Raw genomic sequence first — 20937 nt, forward strand, 5'->3', positions numbered from 1 at the left:
AAGAAGAATAGACAGAGCAGAAATCTGTCCCTTTAAGGAACTAGCTGACAATCCCTTCTCCAATCCTTCTTGGAGAAAGGATAATATCCTAGAAATCCTGACTTTACTCCATGAGTAACCCTTGGATTCACACCAATGAAGATATTTACACCATATCTTATGATAGATTTTCCTGGTGACAGGCTTTCGAGCCTGAATTAAGGTATCAATGACCGACTCTGAGAAACCACGTTTTGACAAAATCAAGGGTTCAATCTCCAAGCAGTCAGCCGCAGAGAAATTAGATTTGGTTGTTTGAATGGACCTTGGATTAGAAGGTCCTGCCTCAGCGGCAGAGACCATGGTGGAAGGGATGGCATGTCCACCAGATCTGCATACCAAGTCCTGCGTGGCCACGCAGGTGCTATCAAAATCACTGAAGCTCTCTCCTGCTTGATCTTGGCAATCAGACGAGGGAGGAGAGGAAATGGTGGGAACACATAAGCCAGGCTGAAGGACCAAGGCGCTGCTAGAGCATCTATCAGCGCTGCCTGGGGATCCCTTGACCTGGACCCGTAACAAGGAAGCTTGGCGTTCTGACGAGACGCCATCAGATCCAGTTCTGGTTTGCCCCATAGTTGAATCAGCTGGGCAAATACCTCCGGATGGAGCTCCCACTCCCCCGGATGAAAAGTCTGCCGACTTAGAAAATCCGCCTCCCAGTTCTCTACTCCTGGGATATGGATAGCTGAGAGATGGCAAGAGTGAACCTCTGCCCATAGAATTATCTTTGAAACCTCCAACAATGCCAGGGGGATTCTTGTTCCCCCCTGATGGTTGATATAGGCTACAGTCGTGATATTGTCCGACTGAAATCTGATGAACCTGACCACAGCTAGTTGAGGCCAAGCCTCAAGAGCATTGAATATCGCTCTCAGTTCCAGAATGTTTATCGGAAGGAGGGCTTCCTCCTGAGTCCATGAACCCTGAGCCTTAAAGGAGTTCCAGACCGCGCCCCAGCCCAGAAGGCTGGCATCTGTTGTCACTATAGTCCACTCTGGCCTGTGGAAACTCATTCCCCTGGACAGATGGACCCGAGATAACCACCAGAGAAGAGAATCCCTGGTCTCTTGATTCAGATTTAGCGGAGGGGACAAATCTGTGTAGTCCCCATTCCACTGATTGAGCATGCAAAGTTGCAGTGGTCTGAGATGTAGGCGGGCAAACGGAACTATGTCCATTGCCGCTACCATTAGGCCGATTACTTCCATACACTGAGCCACTGACGGCCTAGAAGTGGAATGAAGAGCATGGCAGTAAGTTAGAAGCTTTGATAATCTGACCTCTGTCAGAAAAAATTTCATTTCTACTGAATCTATCAGTGTTCCTAGGAAGGAAACTCTTGTGAGAGGGGAGAGAGAACTCTTTTCTTCTTTCACCTTCCACCCGTGAGACCTCAGAAAGGCCAGAACAATGTCCGTATGGGACTTGGCGATTTGAAAAGTCGACGCCTGTATCAGAACGTCGTCTAGGTAAGGAGCCACTGCTATGCCCCGTGGTCTTAGAACCGCCAGCAGGGACCCTAGAACGTTCGTAAAGATTTTTGGTGCCGTGGCTAACCCGAAGGGAAAATCCACGGTAGTCATATATTGACCCTCCAGGATCATAGGGAGGATGGTTCGGATAGTCTCCATCTTGAAGGATGGGACCCTGAGAAATTTGTTTAGGATCTTGAGATCCAAGATTGATCTGAAAGTTCCCTCTTTTTTGGGAACTATAACCAGATTTGAATAGAAGCCCTGCCCCTGTTCCTCCCTTGGAACTGGGTGGATCACTCCCATAACCAGTAGGTCTTGAACACAACGTAAGAATGCCTCTCTCTTTATCTGGTTTACAGATAATTGTGAGAGATGAAATCTCCCCTTGGGAGATGAAGCTTTGAAGTCCAGAAGATATCCCTGGGAAACAATCTCTAATGCCCAGGGATCCTGGACGTCTCTTGCCCAAGCCTGGGCGAAGAGGGAAAGTCTGCCCCCTACTCATGCTGTCTTAGAGGCAGCCGCAGGTTTCTTGGCCTGCTTCCCCTTGTTCCAAGCCTGGTTAGGTCTACAGACTGTTTTGGATTGGGCGAAATTTCCCTCTTGTTTTGCATTAGAGGAAACTGAAGCTGCGCCACTCTTAAAGTTTTGAAAGAAACGAAAATTATTCTGTTTGGTCCTTAACTTACTGGACTTATCCTGAGGAAGGGCGTGACCTTTTCCTCCAGTAATATCAGAAATGATCTCCTTCAGACCAGGCCCGAATAGGGTCTGTCCCTTGAAGGGGATGTTAAGAAGCTTAGACTTTGAAGTAACGTCTGCTGACCAGGACTTAAGCCATAGCGCCCTACGCGCCAAAATGGCAAAACCTGAATTCTTAGCCGTTAGCTTGGCTAAATGAAAAATGGCGTCAGAAATAAAGGAGTTAGCTAACTTAAGAGCTTTAATACTGACAAGAATATCGTCTAGCAGGGTCTCCACCTGTAGAGCCTCCTCAAGAGACTCAAACCAAAAAGCCGCTGCAGCAGTAACTGGGGCAATGCATGCAAGAGGCTGGAGAATAAAACCTTGATGTATACAAATTTTCTTAAGGAGACCCTCCAATTTTTTATCCATAGGATCTAGGAAAGCACAACTGTCCTCGACGGGGATAGTTGTACGCTTAGCTAGGGTAGAGACTGCTCCCTCCACCTTAGGAACGGTCTGCCATGAGTCCCGTATAGCGGCATCTATGGGAAACATCTTTTTTAAAGCAGGAGGGGGAGAGAACGGCACACCTGGTCTATTCCATTCCTTAGTAATAATTTTCGAAAACCTCTTAGGGACTGGAAAAACATCAGTGTAAACAGGCACTGCAAAGTATTTGTCCATTTTACACAATTTCTCTGGAACCACAATGGGGTCACAGTCATCCAGAGTCGCTAAAACCTCCCTAAGCAATAAGCGGAGGTATTCAAGCTTAAATTTAAACGCTGTAATTTCAGAATCAGACTGAAGTAACGCCTTCCCTGAGTCTGAAATGTCACCCACAGATAGAAGCTCACCTGCCTCGGCTTCTGAGCATTGTGAGGGTATATCGGACACAGGCATTAAAGCGTCAGAAAGCTCTGTATTAGTTCTAGCCCAAGAGCTGTCTCGCTTTCCTTGTAACCCTGGCAGTTTTGAGAATACCTCTGAGAGGGTAGCATTCATAACTGCCGCCATGTCCTGTAAGGTAAAAGAATTAGACGCGCTAGATGTAATTGGCGTCACTTGAGCGGGAGTTATAGGTTCTGACACATGGGGAGAGCTAGATGGCATAATCTCCCTCTTTTCAGTCAGAGAATCCCCGGAGATAAATCTTTAAGCGCCATAATACGGTCTTTATAGTTTATAGAAATATCAGTACATTTGGTACACATTCTAAGAGGGGGTTCCACCATGGCTTCCAAACATATTGAACAAGGAGTTTCCTCTATGTCAGACATTTTTAACAGACTAGTAATGAGACAAGCAAGCTTGGAAAACACTTTAATAAAGGTGAAACAGCAATTAAACAAAAACGTTACTGTGCCTTTAAGAGAAAAAAACTAGCACTTAAACTGCAAAACAGTGTAAAAACACAGTAAAGTCTTTGAAATGTTTACAGTGTATGTAAGGGACTAAAGCAACATTGCACCCACTTGCAAATGGATGATTAACCCCTTAGGCCCCAACCGGATTGAAAAACGTTAAAAAACGTTGTCAATTGAGCACCTTGCCACAGCTCTGCTGAGGCTCCTACATGCCCTCAAAAACGATTTTGTGCAGAAATAACCCCTTTGAAATGGTCCTCAGATGCCAGAGGACTCCTCTAGGGAAGCTGGATGTCTCAGTCTGAATTATAACTGTGCAGTTAGAGCAATAAAATAGACCCCTCCCACCATGTACTGGATGCCAGAGGAGCCTTAAGAAAATACTCCTAGGAGTATCTGACTAGCCATGTGGAAACTAGGCCCCAAATAAAGACTTATCTCCCTCAGAGAAAAAACGTCCTATTTATGAAATCATGTAAACGTTTTGTCACTAAGTAATATGATTATTAACATGAGTACTACCCTGTTTTGTAAGCCCCTTTGAAATGGTCCTCAGATGCCAGAGGACTCCTCTAGGGAAGCTGGATGTCTCAGTCTGAATTATAACTGTGCAGTTAGAGCAATAAAATAGACCCCTCCCACCATGTACTGGATGCCAGAGGAGCCTTAAGAAAATACTCCTAGGAGTATCTGACTAGCCATGTGGAAACTAGGCCCCAAATAAAGACTTATCTCCCTCAGAGAAAAAACGTCCTATTTATGAAATCATGTAAACGTTTTGTCACTAAGTAATATGATTATTAACATGAGTACTACCCTGTTTTGTAAGCATGATCCCAGTCGCTGTTAAATCACTGCATCAGGCTTACCTCAAATACACAAGGCTCTGTCAGCATTTTCTAGAACTTATTCATCTCTCTAGAAATAAAAATACTGAACATACCTCAAAGCAGGTAATCTGCAGACCGTTCCCCCAACTGAAGTTGTCCCATATTCTTCAGTTATGTGTGAGAACAGCAATGGACTTTAGTTACAAACCGCTAAGATCATCAAACCTCCAGGCAGAATTCTTCTTCTAATTTCTGCCTGAGAGTAAAACAGTAAAACGCCGGTACCGTTTAAAAATAACAAACTCTTGATTGAAGGTAAAATTACACTAAGTCACCACATATCTCTTATCTCATATCTCAGCCTCATATGCCAGGCGGATGATACTCTTCAGCCAAAAAGAAAGAGGTAGCCGTAGCTTTCTGGCCCCTACGCTTCCCAGAAAAAACAACAAATAATGAAGATGATTGACGAAACTAAAACTAACATCTCTTTACTCTGCCTCTTCCTATCATTAACACAGGCAAAGAGAATGACTGGAGGGGAAGGGGAAGGGAGGAGCTATATAAACAGCTCTGCTGTGGTGCTCTTTGCCACTTCCTGCTAGCAGGAGAATAAATCCCACAAGTAAAGATGAAATCCGTGGACTCGTCATATCTTGTAAAAGAAATAGCAGAGGCCTTCTGACCTTTCCTAGGACCAGAAAATATAACAAATAGACTAGAAGTCTTCCTGAAATCTTTAATAGCTTCAACATAATAATTCAAAGCCCTTACCACATCCAAAGAATGTAAGGATCTTTCCAAAGAATTCTTAGGATTAGGACACAAGGAAGGGACAACAATTTCTCTACTAATGTTGTTAAAATTCACAACCTTAGGTAAAAACGTAAATGAAGTCCACAAAACCGCCTTATCCTGATGAAAAATCAGAAAAGGAAATTCACCAGAAAGAGCAGAAAGCTCAGAAACTCTTCTAGCAGAAGAGATGGCCAAAAGGAACAACACTTTCCAAGAAAGCAGTTTAATGTCCAAAGAGTGCATAGGTTCAAATGGAGGAGCCTGTAATGCCCTCAAAACCAAATTAAGACTCCAAGGAGGAGAAATTGATTTAATAACAGGCTTAATACGAACTAAAGCCTGTACAAAACAGTGAATATCAGGAAGATTAGCAATCTTTCTGCGAAATAAAACAGAAAGAGCAGAGATTTGTCCCTTCAAGGAACTTGCAGACAAACCCCTATCCAAACCATCCTGGAGAAACTGTAAAATTCTAGGAATTCTAAAAGAATGCCAAGAGAATTTATGAGAACACCATGAAATGTAAGTCTTCCAAACTCGATAATAAATCTTCCTAGAGACAGATTTACAAGCTTGTAACATAGTATTAATCACAGAGTCAGAGAAACCTCTATGACTTAGTACTAAGCGTTCAATTTCCATACCTTCAAATTTAATTATTTGAGATCCTGATGGAAAAACGAACCTTGAGACAGTAGGTCTGGCCTTAACGGAAGTGGCCAAGGTTGGCAACTGGACATCCGAACAAGATCCGCATACCAAAACCTGTGGGGCCATGCTGGAGCCACCAGCAACACAAATGATTGTTCCATGATGATTTTGGAGATCACTCTTGGAAGAAGAACTAGAGGCGGGAAGATATAAGCAGGTTGATAACACCAAGGAAGTATCATCGCATCCACTGCTTCCGCCTGAGAATCCCTGGACCTGGACAGGTATCTGGGAAGGTTCTTGTTTAGATGAGAAGCCATCAGATCTATTTCTGGAAGACCCCACATCTGAACCATCTGAGAAAACACATCCGGATGGAGAGACCACTCCCCTGGATGTAAAGTCTGACGGCTGAGATAATCCGCCTCCCAATTGTCTACACCTGGGATATGAACCGCAGAGATTAGACAGGAGCTGGATTCCGCACAAACAAGTATCCAAGATACTTCTTTCATAGTTTGTGGACTGTGAGTCCCACCCTGATGATTGACATATGCCACCATTGTGATATTGTCTGTCTGAAAACAAATGAATGGTTCTCTCTTCAACAGAGGCCAAAACTGAAGAGCTCTGAGAATTGCACGGAGTTCTAAAATATTGATTGGTAATCTCGCCTCTTGAGATTTCCAAACCCCTTGTGCTGTCAGAAATCCCAAGACAGCTCCCCAACCTGAAAGACTTGCATCTGTTGTGATCACAGTCCAGGTTGGCCGAACAAATGAGGCCCCTTGAACTAAACGCTGGTGATTTAACCACCACGTCAGAGTGTGTCGAACACTGTGATTTAAGGATATTAATTGTGATATCTTTCTATAATCCCGGCACCATTGATTCAGCATACAAAGCTGGAGAGGTCTCATGTGAAAACGAGCAAAAGGAATCGCGTCCGATGCTGCAGTCATGAGGCCTAAAACTTCCATGCACATAGCCACTGAAGGGAATGACTGAGACTGAAGGTGCCAACATGCTGCAACCAATTTCAAACGTCTCTTGTCTGTTAGAGACAGAGTCATGGACACTGAATCTATCTGGAAACCTAAAAAGGTGACCCTTGTCTGAGGAATCAAAATACATTTTGGTAAATTGATCCTCCAACCATGTTTTTGAAGAAACAACAATAGTTGATTTGTGTGAGATTCCACAGAACGTAAAGACTGAGATACTACCAAGATATCGTCCAAATAAGGAAACACCACAACACCCTGTTCTCTGATTACAGAGAGTAGGGCACCCAGAACCTTTGAAAAGATTCTTGGAGCTGTTGCTAGACCAAATGGAAGAGCAACAAATTGGTAATGCTTGTCTAGAAAAGAGAATCTCAGGAACTGATAATGATCTGGATGAATCGGAATATGAAGGTAAGCATCCTGCAAGTCTATTGTAGACATATAATGTCCTTGCTGAACAAAAGGCAGAATAGTCCTTATAGTCACCATCTTGAAAGTTGGTACTCTTACATAACTGTTCAAAATTTTCAGATCCAGAACAGGTCTAAATGAATTTTCTTTCTTTGAGAAAATGAATAGATTTGAATAAAACCCCAGACCTTGTTCCTGAAAAGGAACCGGCATGATTAACCCTGAAACCTCCAGGTCTGAAACACACTTCAGGAAAGCCTGGGCTTTTACTGGAATTACTGGGATGCGTGAGAAAAAAATCTCCTCACATGAGGTCTTACTCTGAATCCTATTCGGTACCCGAGAGACAATGCTCTGAATCCATTGATTTTGGACAGAATTTGCCCAAACATCCTTGAAAAACCTTAATCTGCCCCCTACCAGTAGAGCTGGAATGAGGGCCGTACCTTCATGCGGACTTAGGGGCTGACTTTGGTTTCTTAAAAGGCTTGGATTTATTCCAATTTGAGGAAGGCTTCCAATTGGAAACAGATTCCTTGGGGGAAGGATTAGGTTTTTGTTCCTTATTTTGATGAAAGGAACGAAAACTATTAGAAGCCTTAGATTTACCCTTAGGTTTTTTTTATCCTGAGGCAATAATAGAATCCAACTGAGAACCAAATAAGTTATTACCTTGGAAAGAAAGTGATAGTAATTTCAACTTAGATATCATAACAGCATTCCAAGATTTAAGCCACAAAGCTCTTCTAGCTAAAATAGCTAAAGACATGGATCTAACATCAATTTTGATAATATCAAAAATAGCATCACAAATAAAATGATTAGCGTGTTGCAGTAAACGAACAATGCTATATAAGTCAGAATGCAATTCTTGTTGCGCTAAATTCTCCAACCAAAAAGTTGAAGCAGCTGCAACATCAGCCAAAGAAATTGTAGGCCTAAGAAGATGACCTGAATATAAATAGGCTTTCCTTAGATAAGATTCAAGCTTCCTATCTAAAGGATCCTTAAAGGAAGTACTATCTTCCATAGGAATAGTGGTACCTTTAGCAAGAGTAGAAATAGCCCCATCAACTTTGGGGATCTTTTCCCAAAACTCTCTAGAAATTGCTGGTAAAGGATACAATTTTTTAAACCTTGCAGAAGGATTAAAAGGAGTACCCGGCTTATTCCATTCCTTAGAAATCATATCAGAAATAACATCAGGAATAGGAAAAACCTCTGGAGTAACCACAGGAGGTTTAAAAACAGAATTTAAACGTTTACTGGTTTTAATATCAAGAGGACTAGCTTCCTCAATATCCAAAGTAATTAACACTTCTTTTAACAAAGAACACATATACTCCATTTTAAATAAATAAGTAGATTTGTCAGTGTCAATATCTGAGGAAGGATCTTCTGAATCAGATAGATCCTCATCAGAAGTGGATAATTAATTATGTTGTCGGTCATTTGAAATTTCATTAACTTTATGAGAAGTTTTAAAAGACCTCTTACGCTTATTAGAAGGTGGAAATGCAGACAAAGCCTTCTGAATAGAATCAGTAACAAATTCTTTAAAATTCATAGGTATATCATGTACATTAGAAGTTGAAGGAACTGCAACCGGCAATGTACTATTACTGATGGACACACTATCTGAATGTAAAAGTTTATCATGACAACTAATACAAATGACATTAGGAGATATAATCTCCACAATTTTACAACAAATGCACTTAGCTTTGGTAGAACCGATGTCAGGCAGCAAAGTTCCAACAGATACTTCTGAGGCAGGATCAGATTGAGACATGTTGCAAAATGTAAAAGAAAAAACAACATATAAAGCAAAATTATCAATTTCCTTATATGACAGTTTCAGGAATGGGAAAAAATGCAAATAGCACTAACGACGCAACCCTGTGTGAAACCTCTGCGTCAATTATGACGCCGGAAATGATGAACTTGCGTCAACGGACGTGCCTTTCACGCCAAAAATTTCTCGCGCCAAGAATGACGCAATAAAGTGTAGCATTTACCACACCCACGAGCCTAAGTCAGCCAGCAATTAGAAACAAAGTAATCAATTGTAAAAAAGACTAAACCCCAGGTAAGAAAAAACAGAATTTATGCTTACCTGATAAATTGCTTTCTCCAACGGTGTGTCCGGTCCACGGCGTCATCCATTACTTGTGGGATATTCTCCTCCCCTACAGGGAAAGGCAAGGAGAGCACACAGCAAGAGCTGTCCATATAGCTCCCCCTCTGGCTCCGCCCCCCAGTCATTCGACCGACGGTTAGGAGAAAAAGGAGAAACTATAGGGTGCCATGGTGACTGTAGTGTATAAAGAAAAAGAAAAATTTTTCAAACCTGATTAAAAAACCAGGGCGGGCCGTGGACCGGACACACCGTTGGAGAAAGCAATTTATCAGGTAAGCATAAATTCTGTTTTCTCCAACATTGGTGTGTCTGGTCCACGGCGTCATCCATAACTTGTGGGAACCAATACCAAAGCTTTAGGACACGGATGAAGGGAGGGAGCAAATCAGGTTACCTATACACAAGGCACCACGGCTTGCAAAACCTCTCTCCCAAAAACAGCCTCCGAAGAAGCAAAAATATCAAATTTGTAAAATTTGGCAAAAGTGTGCAGAGAAGACCAAGTCGCTGCCTTACATATCTGATTAACAGAAGCCTCGTTCTTGAAGGCCCATGTGGAAGCCACAGCCCTAGTGGAGTGAGCTGTGATTCGTTCAGGAGGCTGCCGTCCGGCAGTCTTATAAGCCAATCGGATAATGCTTTTCAGCCAGAAAGAAAGAGAGGTAGCAATAGTTTTTGTCCTCTCCTCTTACCAGAGTAAACGACAAACAAGGATGAGGTTTGTCTGAAATTCTTTGCTGCTTCTAAATAGAACTTTAAAGCACGGACTACATCTAAATTGTGTAACAAACGTTCCGTCTTTGAAACTAGATTCGGGCACAGAGAAGGAACAACTATTTCCTGGTTAATATTCTTGTTGGAAACAACTCTTGGAAGAAAACCAGGCTTGGTACGCAAAATAACCTTATCTGAATGGAACACCAGATAGGGTGGATCACACTGCAAAGCAGAAAATTCTAGCAGAAGAAATAGCAACCAAAAACAGAACTTTCCAAGATAAAAACTTAATATCTATGGAATGTAAAGGTTCAAACGGAACCCCTTGAAGAACTGAAAGAACTAAATTTAGACTCCAAGGGAGGAGTCATGGGTCTGTAAACAGGCTTGATTCTGACCAAAGCCTGTACAAAAGCTTGTACATCTGGCACAGCTGCCAGGCGTTTGTGTAACAAAACAAATAAAGCAGAAATCTGTCCTTTTAGAGAACTCGCTGACAACCCTTTATCCAAACCCTCTTGGAGAAAGGAAAGAATCTTAGGAATTTTAATTTTACTCCAGGAGAATCCCTTGGATTCTCACCAACAGATATATTTTTTTCCATATTTTATGGTAAATCTTTCTAGTCACAGGTTTTCTGGCTTGGACCAGAGTATCTATCACAGAATTTGAAAACCCACGCTTGGATAAAATCAAGCGTTCAATTTCCAAGCAGACAGCTGCAGAGAAACTAGATTTGGATGTTCGAATGGACCTTATACTAGAAGGTCCTGACTCAAAGGTAGCTTCCATGGTGGAGCCGATGACATATTCACCAGGTCTGCATACCAAGTCCTGCGCGGCCACGCAGGAGCTATCAAAATCACTGAGGCCTTCTCCTGTTTGATCCTGGCTACAAGCCTGGGAAGGAGAGGGAACGGTGGAAACGCATAAGCTAGGTTGAACGACCAAGGCGCCACTAATGCATCCACTAGAGTGGCCTTGGGATCCCTGGATCTGGACCCGTAGCAAGGAACCTTGAAGTTCTGACGAGACGCCATCAGATCCATGTCTGGAATGCCCCATAATTGAGTCAACTGGGCAAACACCTCCGGGTGGAGTTCCCACTCCTCCGGATAGAAAATCTGACGACTCAGATAATCCGCCTCCCAGTTGTCTACTCCTGGGATGTGGATTGCAGATAGGTGGCAGGAGTGATCCTCCGCCCATTAGATGATCTTGGATACCTCTCTCATCGCCAAGGAACTCCTTGCTCCTCCCTGATGGTTGATGTAAGCTACAGTCGTCATGTTATCTGACTGGAATCTTATGTATCCGGCCTTTGCTAGATGAGGCCAAGCCCGGAGAGCATTGAATATCGCTCTCAGTTCTAGGATGTTGATCGGGAGAAAAGACTCTTCCCAAGACCATAAACCCTGAGTTTTCAGGGAATCCCAGACCGCGCCCCAGCCTGATAGACTGGCGTCGGTCGTGACAATGACCCACTTTGGTCTGCAGAAACTCATTCCCTGAGACAGGTGATCCTGTCTACTGGAGCATGCACAGTTGTAATGGTCTTAGATGAATTCGAGCAAAAGGAACTATGTCCATTGCTGCAACCATCAACCCTACTACTTCCATGCACTGAGCTATGGAAGGCTGCAGAATAGAAAGAAGAACTTGACAAGCGTTTAGAAGCTTTGACTTTCTGACTTCTGTCAGGAAGATCTTCATTTCAAAAGAATCTATTATTGTTCCCAAAAAGGGAACTCTTGTCGACGAAGACAGGGAACTCTTTTCTACGTTCAACTTCCACCCGTGAGATCTGAGAAAGGCTAGAACAATGTCTGTATGAGCCTTTGCCTTGGAAAGAGACGACGCTTGAATTAGAATGTCGTCCAGATAAGGTGCCGCTGCAATGCCCCTTGGTCTTAGAACCGCTAGAAGGGACCCGAGCACCTTTGTGAAAATTCTGGGAGCAGTGGCTAGTCCGAATGGGAGAGCCACGAACTGATAATGTTTGTCCAGAAAGGCGAACCTTATGAACTGATGATGATCTTTGTGGATAGGAATATGTAGATACGCATCCTTTAAATCAACAGTAGTCATATATTGACCCTCCTGGATTGTAGGTAAAATTGTTCGAATGGTTTCCATTTTGAACGATGGAACTCTGAGAAATTTGTTTAGAATTTTTAAATCCAGAATTGGTCTGAAAGTTCCCTCTTTTTTGGGAACTACAAACAGATTTGAGTAAAAACCCCAGACCTTGTTCCACAGTTGGAACTGGGTGTATCACTCCCATCTTTAACAGGTCTTCTACACAATGAAAGAATGCCTGTCTACTTATTTGGTTTGAAGATAAGTGAGAAATGTGGAACCTTCCCCTTGGGGGTAGTTCCTTGAATTCTAGAAGATAACCCTGAGAGACTATTTCTAGTGTCCAGGGATCCTGAACATCTCTTGCCCAAGCCTGAGCAAAGAGAGAGAGTCTGCCCCTTACTAGATCCAGTCCCGGATCAGGGGCTACCCCATTCATGCTGTCTTGGTAGCAGCAGCAGGCTTCTTGGCCCGTTTACCCTTATTCCAGCCTTGCATTGGTTTCCAAGCTGGTTTATTCTGGGAAGCGTTACCCTCTTGTCTAGAGGCTGCCGAGTTAGAAGCCGGTCCGTTCCTGAAATTGCGAAAGGAACGAAAATTGGACTTATTCTTAGCCTTGAAAGGCCTATCCTGTGGGAGGGCATGGCCCTTTCCCCCAGTGATGTCTGAAATAATTTCTTTCAATTCTGACCCAAAAAGGGTCTTACCTTTGAAAGGGATATTAAGCAATTTTGTCTTGGAAGATACATCCCCCGACCAAGACTTTAGCCAGAGCGCTCTGCGCGCCACAATTGCAAACCCTGAATTTTTCGCCGCTAATCTCGCTAACTGCAAAGCGGCGTCTAAAATAAAGGAATTAGCTAACTTAAGTGCGTGAATTCTGTCCATGATTTCCTCATACGGAGTCTCCCTACTGAGCGACTTTTCCAGTTCCTCGAACCAGAACCACGCCGCTGAAGTGACAGGAATAATGCACGAAATAGTTTGAAGGAGGTAACCTTGCTGTACAAAAATCTTTTTAAGCAAACCCTCCAATTTTTTATCCATAGGATCTTTGAAAGCACAATTGTCCTCAATGGGAATGGTCGTGCGTTTGGCTAGTGTAGAAACCGCCCCCTCGACCTTAGGGACTGTTTGCCATATGTCCCTCCTGGGGTCGACCATAGGGAACAATTTCTTAAATATAGGAGGAGGGACAAAAGGTATGCCTGGCTTCTCCCACTCCTTATTCACTATGTCCGCCACCCGTTTAGGTATCGGAAAGGCATCAGGGTGCACCGGGACCTCTAGGAACTTGTCCATCTTGCACAAGTTTTCTGGGATGACCAGATTGTCACAATCATCCAGAGTAGATAGCACCTCCTTAAGTAATGCGCGGAGATGCTCTGATTTAAATGTCACAACATCAGGTTCTGCTGAGAAATTCTTCCTGTATCAGAAATTTCTCCATCTGACAAACCCTCCCTCACTGCCACTTCAGACTGGTGTGAGGGTATGACAGAAAAAATTATCATCAGCGCCCTCCTGCTCTACAGTGTTTAAAAAAGAGCAATCACGCTTTCTCTGAAATGCTGGCATTTTGGATAAAATATTAGCTATGGAGTTATCCATTACTGCCGTCAATTGTTGCATAGTAACAAGCATTGGCGCGCTAGAAGTACTAGGGGTCGCCTGCGTGGGCATAACTGGTATAGACACAGAAGGAGAAGATGTAGAACTATCTCTACTTCCTTCATCTGAGGAATCATCCTGGGCAACCTTACTATTTGTGACAATACTGTCCTTACTGTGTTTGGACGCTATGGCACAATTATCACATAGATTTGAAGGGGGAACCACATTGGCTTCCATACATACAGAACATGATCTATCTGAAGGTACAGACATGTTAAACAGGCTTAAACTGGTTAATAAAGTACAAAAACCGTTTTAAAACAAAACCGTTACTGTCTCTTTAAATGTTAAGCAGGGCACACTTTATTACTGAATATGTGAAAAACTATGAAGGAATTATCCAATCTTTACCAAATTTTCACCACAGTGTCTTAATGCATTCAAAGTATTGCACCCCAATTTTCAAGCTGTTAACCCTTAAAATGAGGAACCCGGAGCCGTTTGCAATTTTAACCCCACTACAGTCCCAGCCTTTGTTGTGACTTCAACTATCCCAGGGGGGTATTTCAAGCCTCTAGGAACGTTTTCAGTGGACACCAGACCCTCTCACATGCATCTGCATGCACTGTACTTAAAAAAAACTGCGCAATAATGGCGCGAAAATGAGGCTCTGCCTAATACAGTGAAAGGCCCTTCCTGACTGGGAAGGTGTCTAAACTAGTGCCTGGCAATAAAAAACGTTCCCCAAATAATAAAAGTGTGAAATCCACTTCAAACTTTAAATAAAAACTTAAATAAACAATCGATTTAGCCCTTAAGAGTGTCCACCAGTTAATAGCCCATAATAAGCCCTTTATTCTTTCTAAGTCTAAGAAAATGGCTTACCGATCCCCATGAGGGAAAAATGACAGCCTTCCAGCATTACACAGTCTTGTTAGAAAATGGCTAGTCATACCTTGAGCAGAAAAGTCAAACTGTTCCCCCCAACTGAAGTTCTCTCATCTCAACAGTCCTGTGTGGGAACAGCAATCGATTTTAGTTACTGCTGCTAAAATCATACTAGTCTTTTAAACAGAACTCTTCATCTCTTTCTGTTTCAGAGTAAATAGTACATACCAGCACTATTTTAAAATAACAAACTCTTGATAGAAGAAATAAAAAACTACAACTAACACCACAAACTCCTCACCATCCCCGTGGAGATGCTACTTGTTCAGAGCAGCAAGGATAATGACTGGGGGGCGGAGCCAGAGGGGGAGCTATATGGACAGCTCTTGCTGTGTGCTCTCCTTGCCTTTCCCTGTAGGGGAGGAGAGTATCCCACAAGTAATGGATGACGCCGTGGACCGGACACACCAATGTTGGAGAAATATTTCTTAATATTAACTTTCCCCAAATATAAAACGGACAATCTGCAAAAGGAAATACATGACCCTGACTCATGGCAAATATAAGTACAATACATATATTTAGAACTTTATATAAATGCATAAAGTGCCAAACCATAGCCAAGGTGTCTTAAGTAATAAAAACATACTTACCAAGAGACACCCATCCACATATAGCAGATAGCCAAACCAGAACTGAAACAGTTATCAGTAGAGGTAATGGTATATGAGAGTATATCGGCGATCTGAAAAGGGAGGTAGGAGATGAATCTCTACGACCGATAACAGAGAACCTATGAAAAAGACCCCCGTTAGGAAAATCATTGCATTCAATAGGTGATACTCTCCACGTCCCTCTGACATTCGCTGTACTCTGAGAGGAATCGGGCTTCAAAATGCTAAGAAGCGCATGTCAACGTAGAAATCTTAGCACAAACTTACTTCACCACCTCCATAGGAGGCAAAGTTTGTAAAACTGAATTAGGGGTGTGGTGAGGGGTGTATTGATAGGCATTTTGAGGTTTGGGAAACTTTGCCCCTCCTGGTAGGAATGTATATCACATACGTCACTAGCTCATGGACTCTTGCCAATTACATGAAAGAAAAATCTTGTTGCAGAAAATGAAAAAAAGTTCTGCCTCTGGGCAATAATGTAACTCCTGTGGTCTCCAGAGCAGATTATACATTAAAGTTTTTCCCCCCACAGTTCTAACAATGTTTCTGATCGTCTGTGAGCCTGAATATGAGGATTAGAGCTCAGGCGCACACTAAATCTGACAATGGTAAATTTAAAGAGACACTATCTCAATTTTGTGAACTTTTGTAAAAGTGCCAAAAAATGACAGAAAAACGTATGTACTGTTAAATGGTGTATGTGACTATGTCCCCAGGCTATATGAAAGGTGTATATGATCATGCTAATAGTCTGCGGACTATAAATGTGCATGGTACTTACCTGTCAGCATCTTTGTTTATCGTTTTCACCTTAGCTGTAGAAGACTACTTCTAGTAGACGTGGCCATCCGAGGCTTGGAAAGCACAGTGCCAACAAGCAGCACATGTAGACCACAGGATTGGAAAGCATGCCCACATTTCCCCTGAGAGGCTGGTGGCATCTCTACACTAAAATAAGAAGATTTTCACTGCCTGGCTTGATCTCCTGTCTATTTCTCTGCCCTAGTTGTAGGTTTACTGAGGAGCAAATGTGTCTTAAAGATCAGCACTTCAAGGTTCATCATCACTTCTTGCTAGAGGCAATAAAATTGACTGAGGGATCATAGGAAGGTAGGTGGGATTAAAAGATATGTAATGTTGGGTGTTTTTACCTCCTCCTAGTGTATTGGACTTTATGCTCACATGTGATGGCTGATGGACGCTAACCATCTTGTGAAGGAAAAAAAACATGGTAAAAAAACAGAACTAAAAAATATTTAGTAAATTTAAGAATAAAAAAGAAAAACATTTACAATAACATCCACTGTGTAAATGTCATATTTAGCATACATTAGGACATTTATATTATCTTTCATTACCATAATCTTCTGGAATTTGCATGCCAAATAGACCAAGGTTTTTCAACCCTTCCAAAGTTTCCAGAGGGATTTTAGCAGTCTGGTCAATAAGTTTAGAGTCAACTAAAAGAAAAAAATAATTCAAAAACAATATATCAAGTGAGAAAAAAGGTTTACTTATAAACAGAATAAATAATAAATATTAAAAGCGGGTTCAAAAAAGTCAAAAGCATATATTTATACACACATACACAGCTAGACTGTTCAGGTACATGTAATTTTTGATTGTATTAAAAAGGAAACTGGTTGAGTAATTTTATGGTAACATAGTAGAGGAGGTTGAAAGAAGACAGGCGTCAATTTATTTCAAACTATACAGATCCTGCTAGATTTACAATAAAGAAGCTCTAATTGAGTACATTTAACACCACAAATGTATGTAATGCATTTTTAAATGCATCTAGTATTGGCATTCATTACCTCCTTGGGCGTAATTGCTCTTACGGTGAAAAAACACTTTGCTGGAGACTAAATCTTCTTTCCTCTATCCTTAAATTGTGACCTATTGTCACAAACAATTTCCTTGGAATAAATAGAGCTTCCCCTAACTCTGTATATGGGCCATGACTATATTTATAAAGCAATAACATCACATCTCATGCTCCTTTTTTCTAGAGAAAACCGACTCAATTTGTGGCCCTTCTCTGATTTTCTAATTCTGCAATGTCCTTTTTGAAATTGGTCCCCAACTGCACTACATACTCAAGGAGAGTTCTTACCAGGGATGTATATAGTGACAGAATTATGCTTTCCTCCCTTGTATCAATGCCTCTTAATACATGCTGGTATCTTATTAGCCTTAGAAGCTTCTGGCCTGCACTGCGCACACATGCTTAGCTTGTTATCTATTACTACTCCCAAATCCCTTTCCTCCTCTGTTTTGCGAAGTTTAGTTTTATTTAAATAATAGGTTGTCTGCATATTTTTACTTCCAAAATGTTGAACCTTATTTTTAAGAAATATAAAAACAAAATTTATGCTTACCTGATAAATTTCTCTCTCTTGTGGTGTATCCAGTCCACGGGTTCATCCATTACTTGTGGGATATTCTCCTTCCCAACAGGAAGTTGCAAGAGGACACCCACAGCAGAGCCGTCTATATAGCTCCTCCCCTAACCCCCACCTCCAGTCATTCGACCGAAGACAAGTAAGAAAAAGAAGAAACTATAGGGTGCAGTGGTGACTGTAGTTTAAAAAATAAAAACACCTGCCTTAAAGTAACAGGGCGGGCCGTGGACTGGATACACCACAAGAGAAAGAAATTTATCAGGTAAGCATACATTTTGTTTTCTCTTGTAAGGTGTATCCAGTCCACGGGTTCATCCATTACTTGTGGGATACCAATATCAAAGCTTTAGGACACGGATAAAAGGAGGGACAAGGCAGGCACTTAAACGGAAGGCACCACTGCCTGTAATACCTTTCTCCCAAAAAAAGCCTCCGAGGAAGCAAAAGTATCAAATTTGTAGAATTTAGAAAAAGTATGAAGCGAAGACCAAGTCGCCGCCTTACAAATCTGTTCAACAGAGGCCTCATGTTTAAAAGCCCATGTGGAAGCTACCGCTCTAGTAGAATGAGCTGTAATTCTTTCAGGAGGCTGCTGGCCAGCAGCCTCATAAACTAAACGGATTATGCTTCTCAGCCAAAAAGAAAGAGAAGTTGCCGAAGCCTTTTGGCCTCTCCTCTTTCCAGAGTAGACAACAAACAATGCAGATGTTTGACGAAAATCCTTAGTAGCTTGCAAATAAAACTTTAAAGCACGAACCACGTCAAGATTGTGTAACAGATGTTCCTTCTTTGAAGAAGGATTAGGACACAGTGACGGAAAAACAATTTCCTGATTGATATTCCTATTAGATACTACCTTAGGAAGAAACCCAGGTTTGGTACGCAAAACTACCTTATCTGCATGGAAGATCAGATAAGGGGAATCACACTGCAAGGCAGATAACTCTGAAACTCTTCGAGCCGAAGAGATAGCTACTAAAAACAGAACTTTCCAAGATAAAAGCTTGATATCTATGGAATGCAAAGGTTCAAACGGAACCCCTTGAAGAACTTTAAGAACTAAATTTAAACTCCATGGCAGAGCAACAGGTTTAAACACAGGCCTGATTCTAACCAAAGCCTGACAAAACGCCTGGAACATCAGCCAGGCACTTGTGCAAAAGAATAGACAGAGCAGAAATCTGTCCCTTTAACGAACTAGCCGATAATCCCTTTTCCAATCCTTCTTGGAGAAAAGATAGTATCCTAGGAATCCTGACCTTACTCCACGAGTAACCCTTGGATTCACACCAATGAAGATATTTACACCATATCTTATGATAGATTTTCCTGGTGACAGGCTTTCGAGCCTGAATCAAGGTATCAATGATCGACTTGGAGAAACCACGTTTTGATAAAATCAAGCGTTCAATCTCCAAGCAGTCAGACGCAGAGAAATTAGATTTGGATGTTTGAATGGACCTTGGAGTAGAAGGTCCTGCCTCAGCGGCAGGCGCTATCAAAATAACCGAAGATCTCTCCTGCTTGATCTTGGCAATTAGACGAGGGAGGAGAGGAAACGGTGGAAACACATAAGCCAGGCTGAAGGGCCAGGGCACTGCTATCTATCAGCGCTGCCTGGGGATCCCTTGACCTGGACCCATAACAAGGAAGCTTGGCGTTCTGACGAGACGCCATCATCCAGTTCTGGTTTGCCCCAAAGTTGAATCAGCTGGGCAAATACCTCCGGATGGAGCTCCCACTCCCCCGGATGAAAAGTCTGCCGACTTAGAAAATCCGCCTCCCAGTTCTCTACTCCTGGGATATGGATAGCTGAGAGATGGCAAGAGTGAACCTCTGTCCATAGAATTATCTTGGAAACCTCCATCATTGCCAGGGGACTCCTTGTTCCCCCCTGATGGTTGATATAGGCTACAGTTCTGATATTGTCCGACTGAAATCTGATGAACCTGGCCGCAGCTAGTTGAGGCCAAGCCTGAAGAGCATTGAATATCGCTCTTAGTTCCAGAATGTTTATCGGAAGGAGGGCTTCCTCCTGAGACCACAAACCCTGAGCCTTCAGGGAGTTCCAGACTGCCCCAGCCCAGAAGGCTGGCATCTGTCATCACTATAGTCCACTCTGGCCTGCGGAAACTCATTCCCCTGGACAGATGGACCCGAGATAACCACCAGAGAAGAGAATCCCTGGTCTCTTGATCCAGATTTAACAGAGGAGACAAATCTGTGTAGTCCCCATTCCACTGGTTGAGCATGCAAAGTTGCAGTGGTCTGAGATGTAGGCGGGTAAACGGAACTAAGTCCATTGCCGCTACCATTAGGCCGATCATTTCCATACACTGAGCCACTGACGGCCGAGAAGTGGAATGAAGAGTACGGCAGAAAGTTAGAAGCTTTGATATCCTGACCTCTGTCAGAAAAATTTTAATTTCTACTGAATCTATCAGAGTTCCTAGGAAGGAAACTCTTGTGAGAGGAGAGAGAGAACTCTTCTCTATGTTCACTTTCCTCCCGTGAGACCTCAGAAAGGCCAGAACAATGTCCGTATGGGACTTGGCGATTTGAAAAGTCGCCGCCTGAATCAGAATGTCGTCTAGGTAAGGGGCTAACGCTATGCCCCGTGGCCTTAGAACCGCCAGAAGGGACCCTAGAACCTTCGGAAAGCTTCTTGGTGACGTGGCTAACCCGAAGGGAAGAGCCACAAACTGGTAATGCCTGTCTAGGAAGAAGAACCTGAGGAACGGATGATGATCTCTGTGAATCGGAATGTGGAGATAAGCATTCTTTAAGTCCACGGTAGTCATATATTGACCCTCCTGGATCATAGGGAGGATGGTTCGGATTGTCTCCATCTTGAAGGATGGGACCCTGAGAAATTTGTTTAGGATCTTGAGATCCAACATAGGTCTGAAAGTTCCCTCTTTTTTGGGAACTATAAACAGGTTTGAATAGAAACCCAGCCCCTGTTGCTCCCTTGGAACTGGGTGGATCACTCCCACAACCAGTAGGTATTGAACGCAACATAAGAATGCCTCTCTCTTTATCTGGTTTACAGATAGTTGTGAGAGATGAAATCTCCCCTTTGGAGATGAACCTTTGAATTCCAGAAGATATCCCTGGGAAACAATCTCTAGTGCCCAGGGATCCTGGACGTC

The 20937-nt window shown here is 42.6% G+C and overlaps 1 protein-coding gene across 1 annotated transcript in view; it reads right to left on the reverse strand.

The window, feature by feature from the left end:
- Window positions 1–20937, reverse strand: part of ACAD9 (acyl-CoA dehydrogenase family member 9) — an 816466-nt gene that overhangs the window by 623354 nt on the left and 172175 nt on the right. Inside the window, exon 3 of the mRNA XM_053721049.1 lies at window positions 16739–16840. Coding sequence (XP_053577024.1) covers window positions 16739–16840 — 102 coding nt within the window. The remainder of the gene's footprint in view (window positions 1–16738; window positions 16841–20937) is intronic.

This window comes from Bombina bombina, chromosome 7, assembly GCF_027579735.1.
Source record: "Bombina bombina isolate aBomBom1 chromosome 7, aBomBom1.pri, whole genome shotgun sequence".
Classification (NCBI taxonomy): Eukaryota; Metazoa; Chordata; class Amphibia; order Anura; family Bombinatoridae; genus Bombina; species Bombina bombina.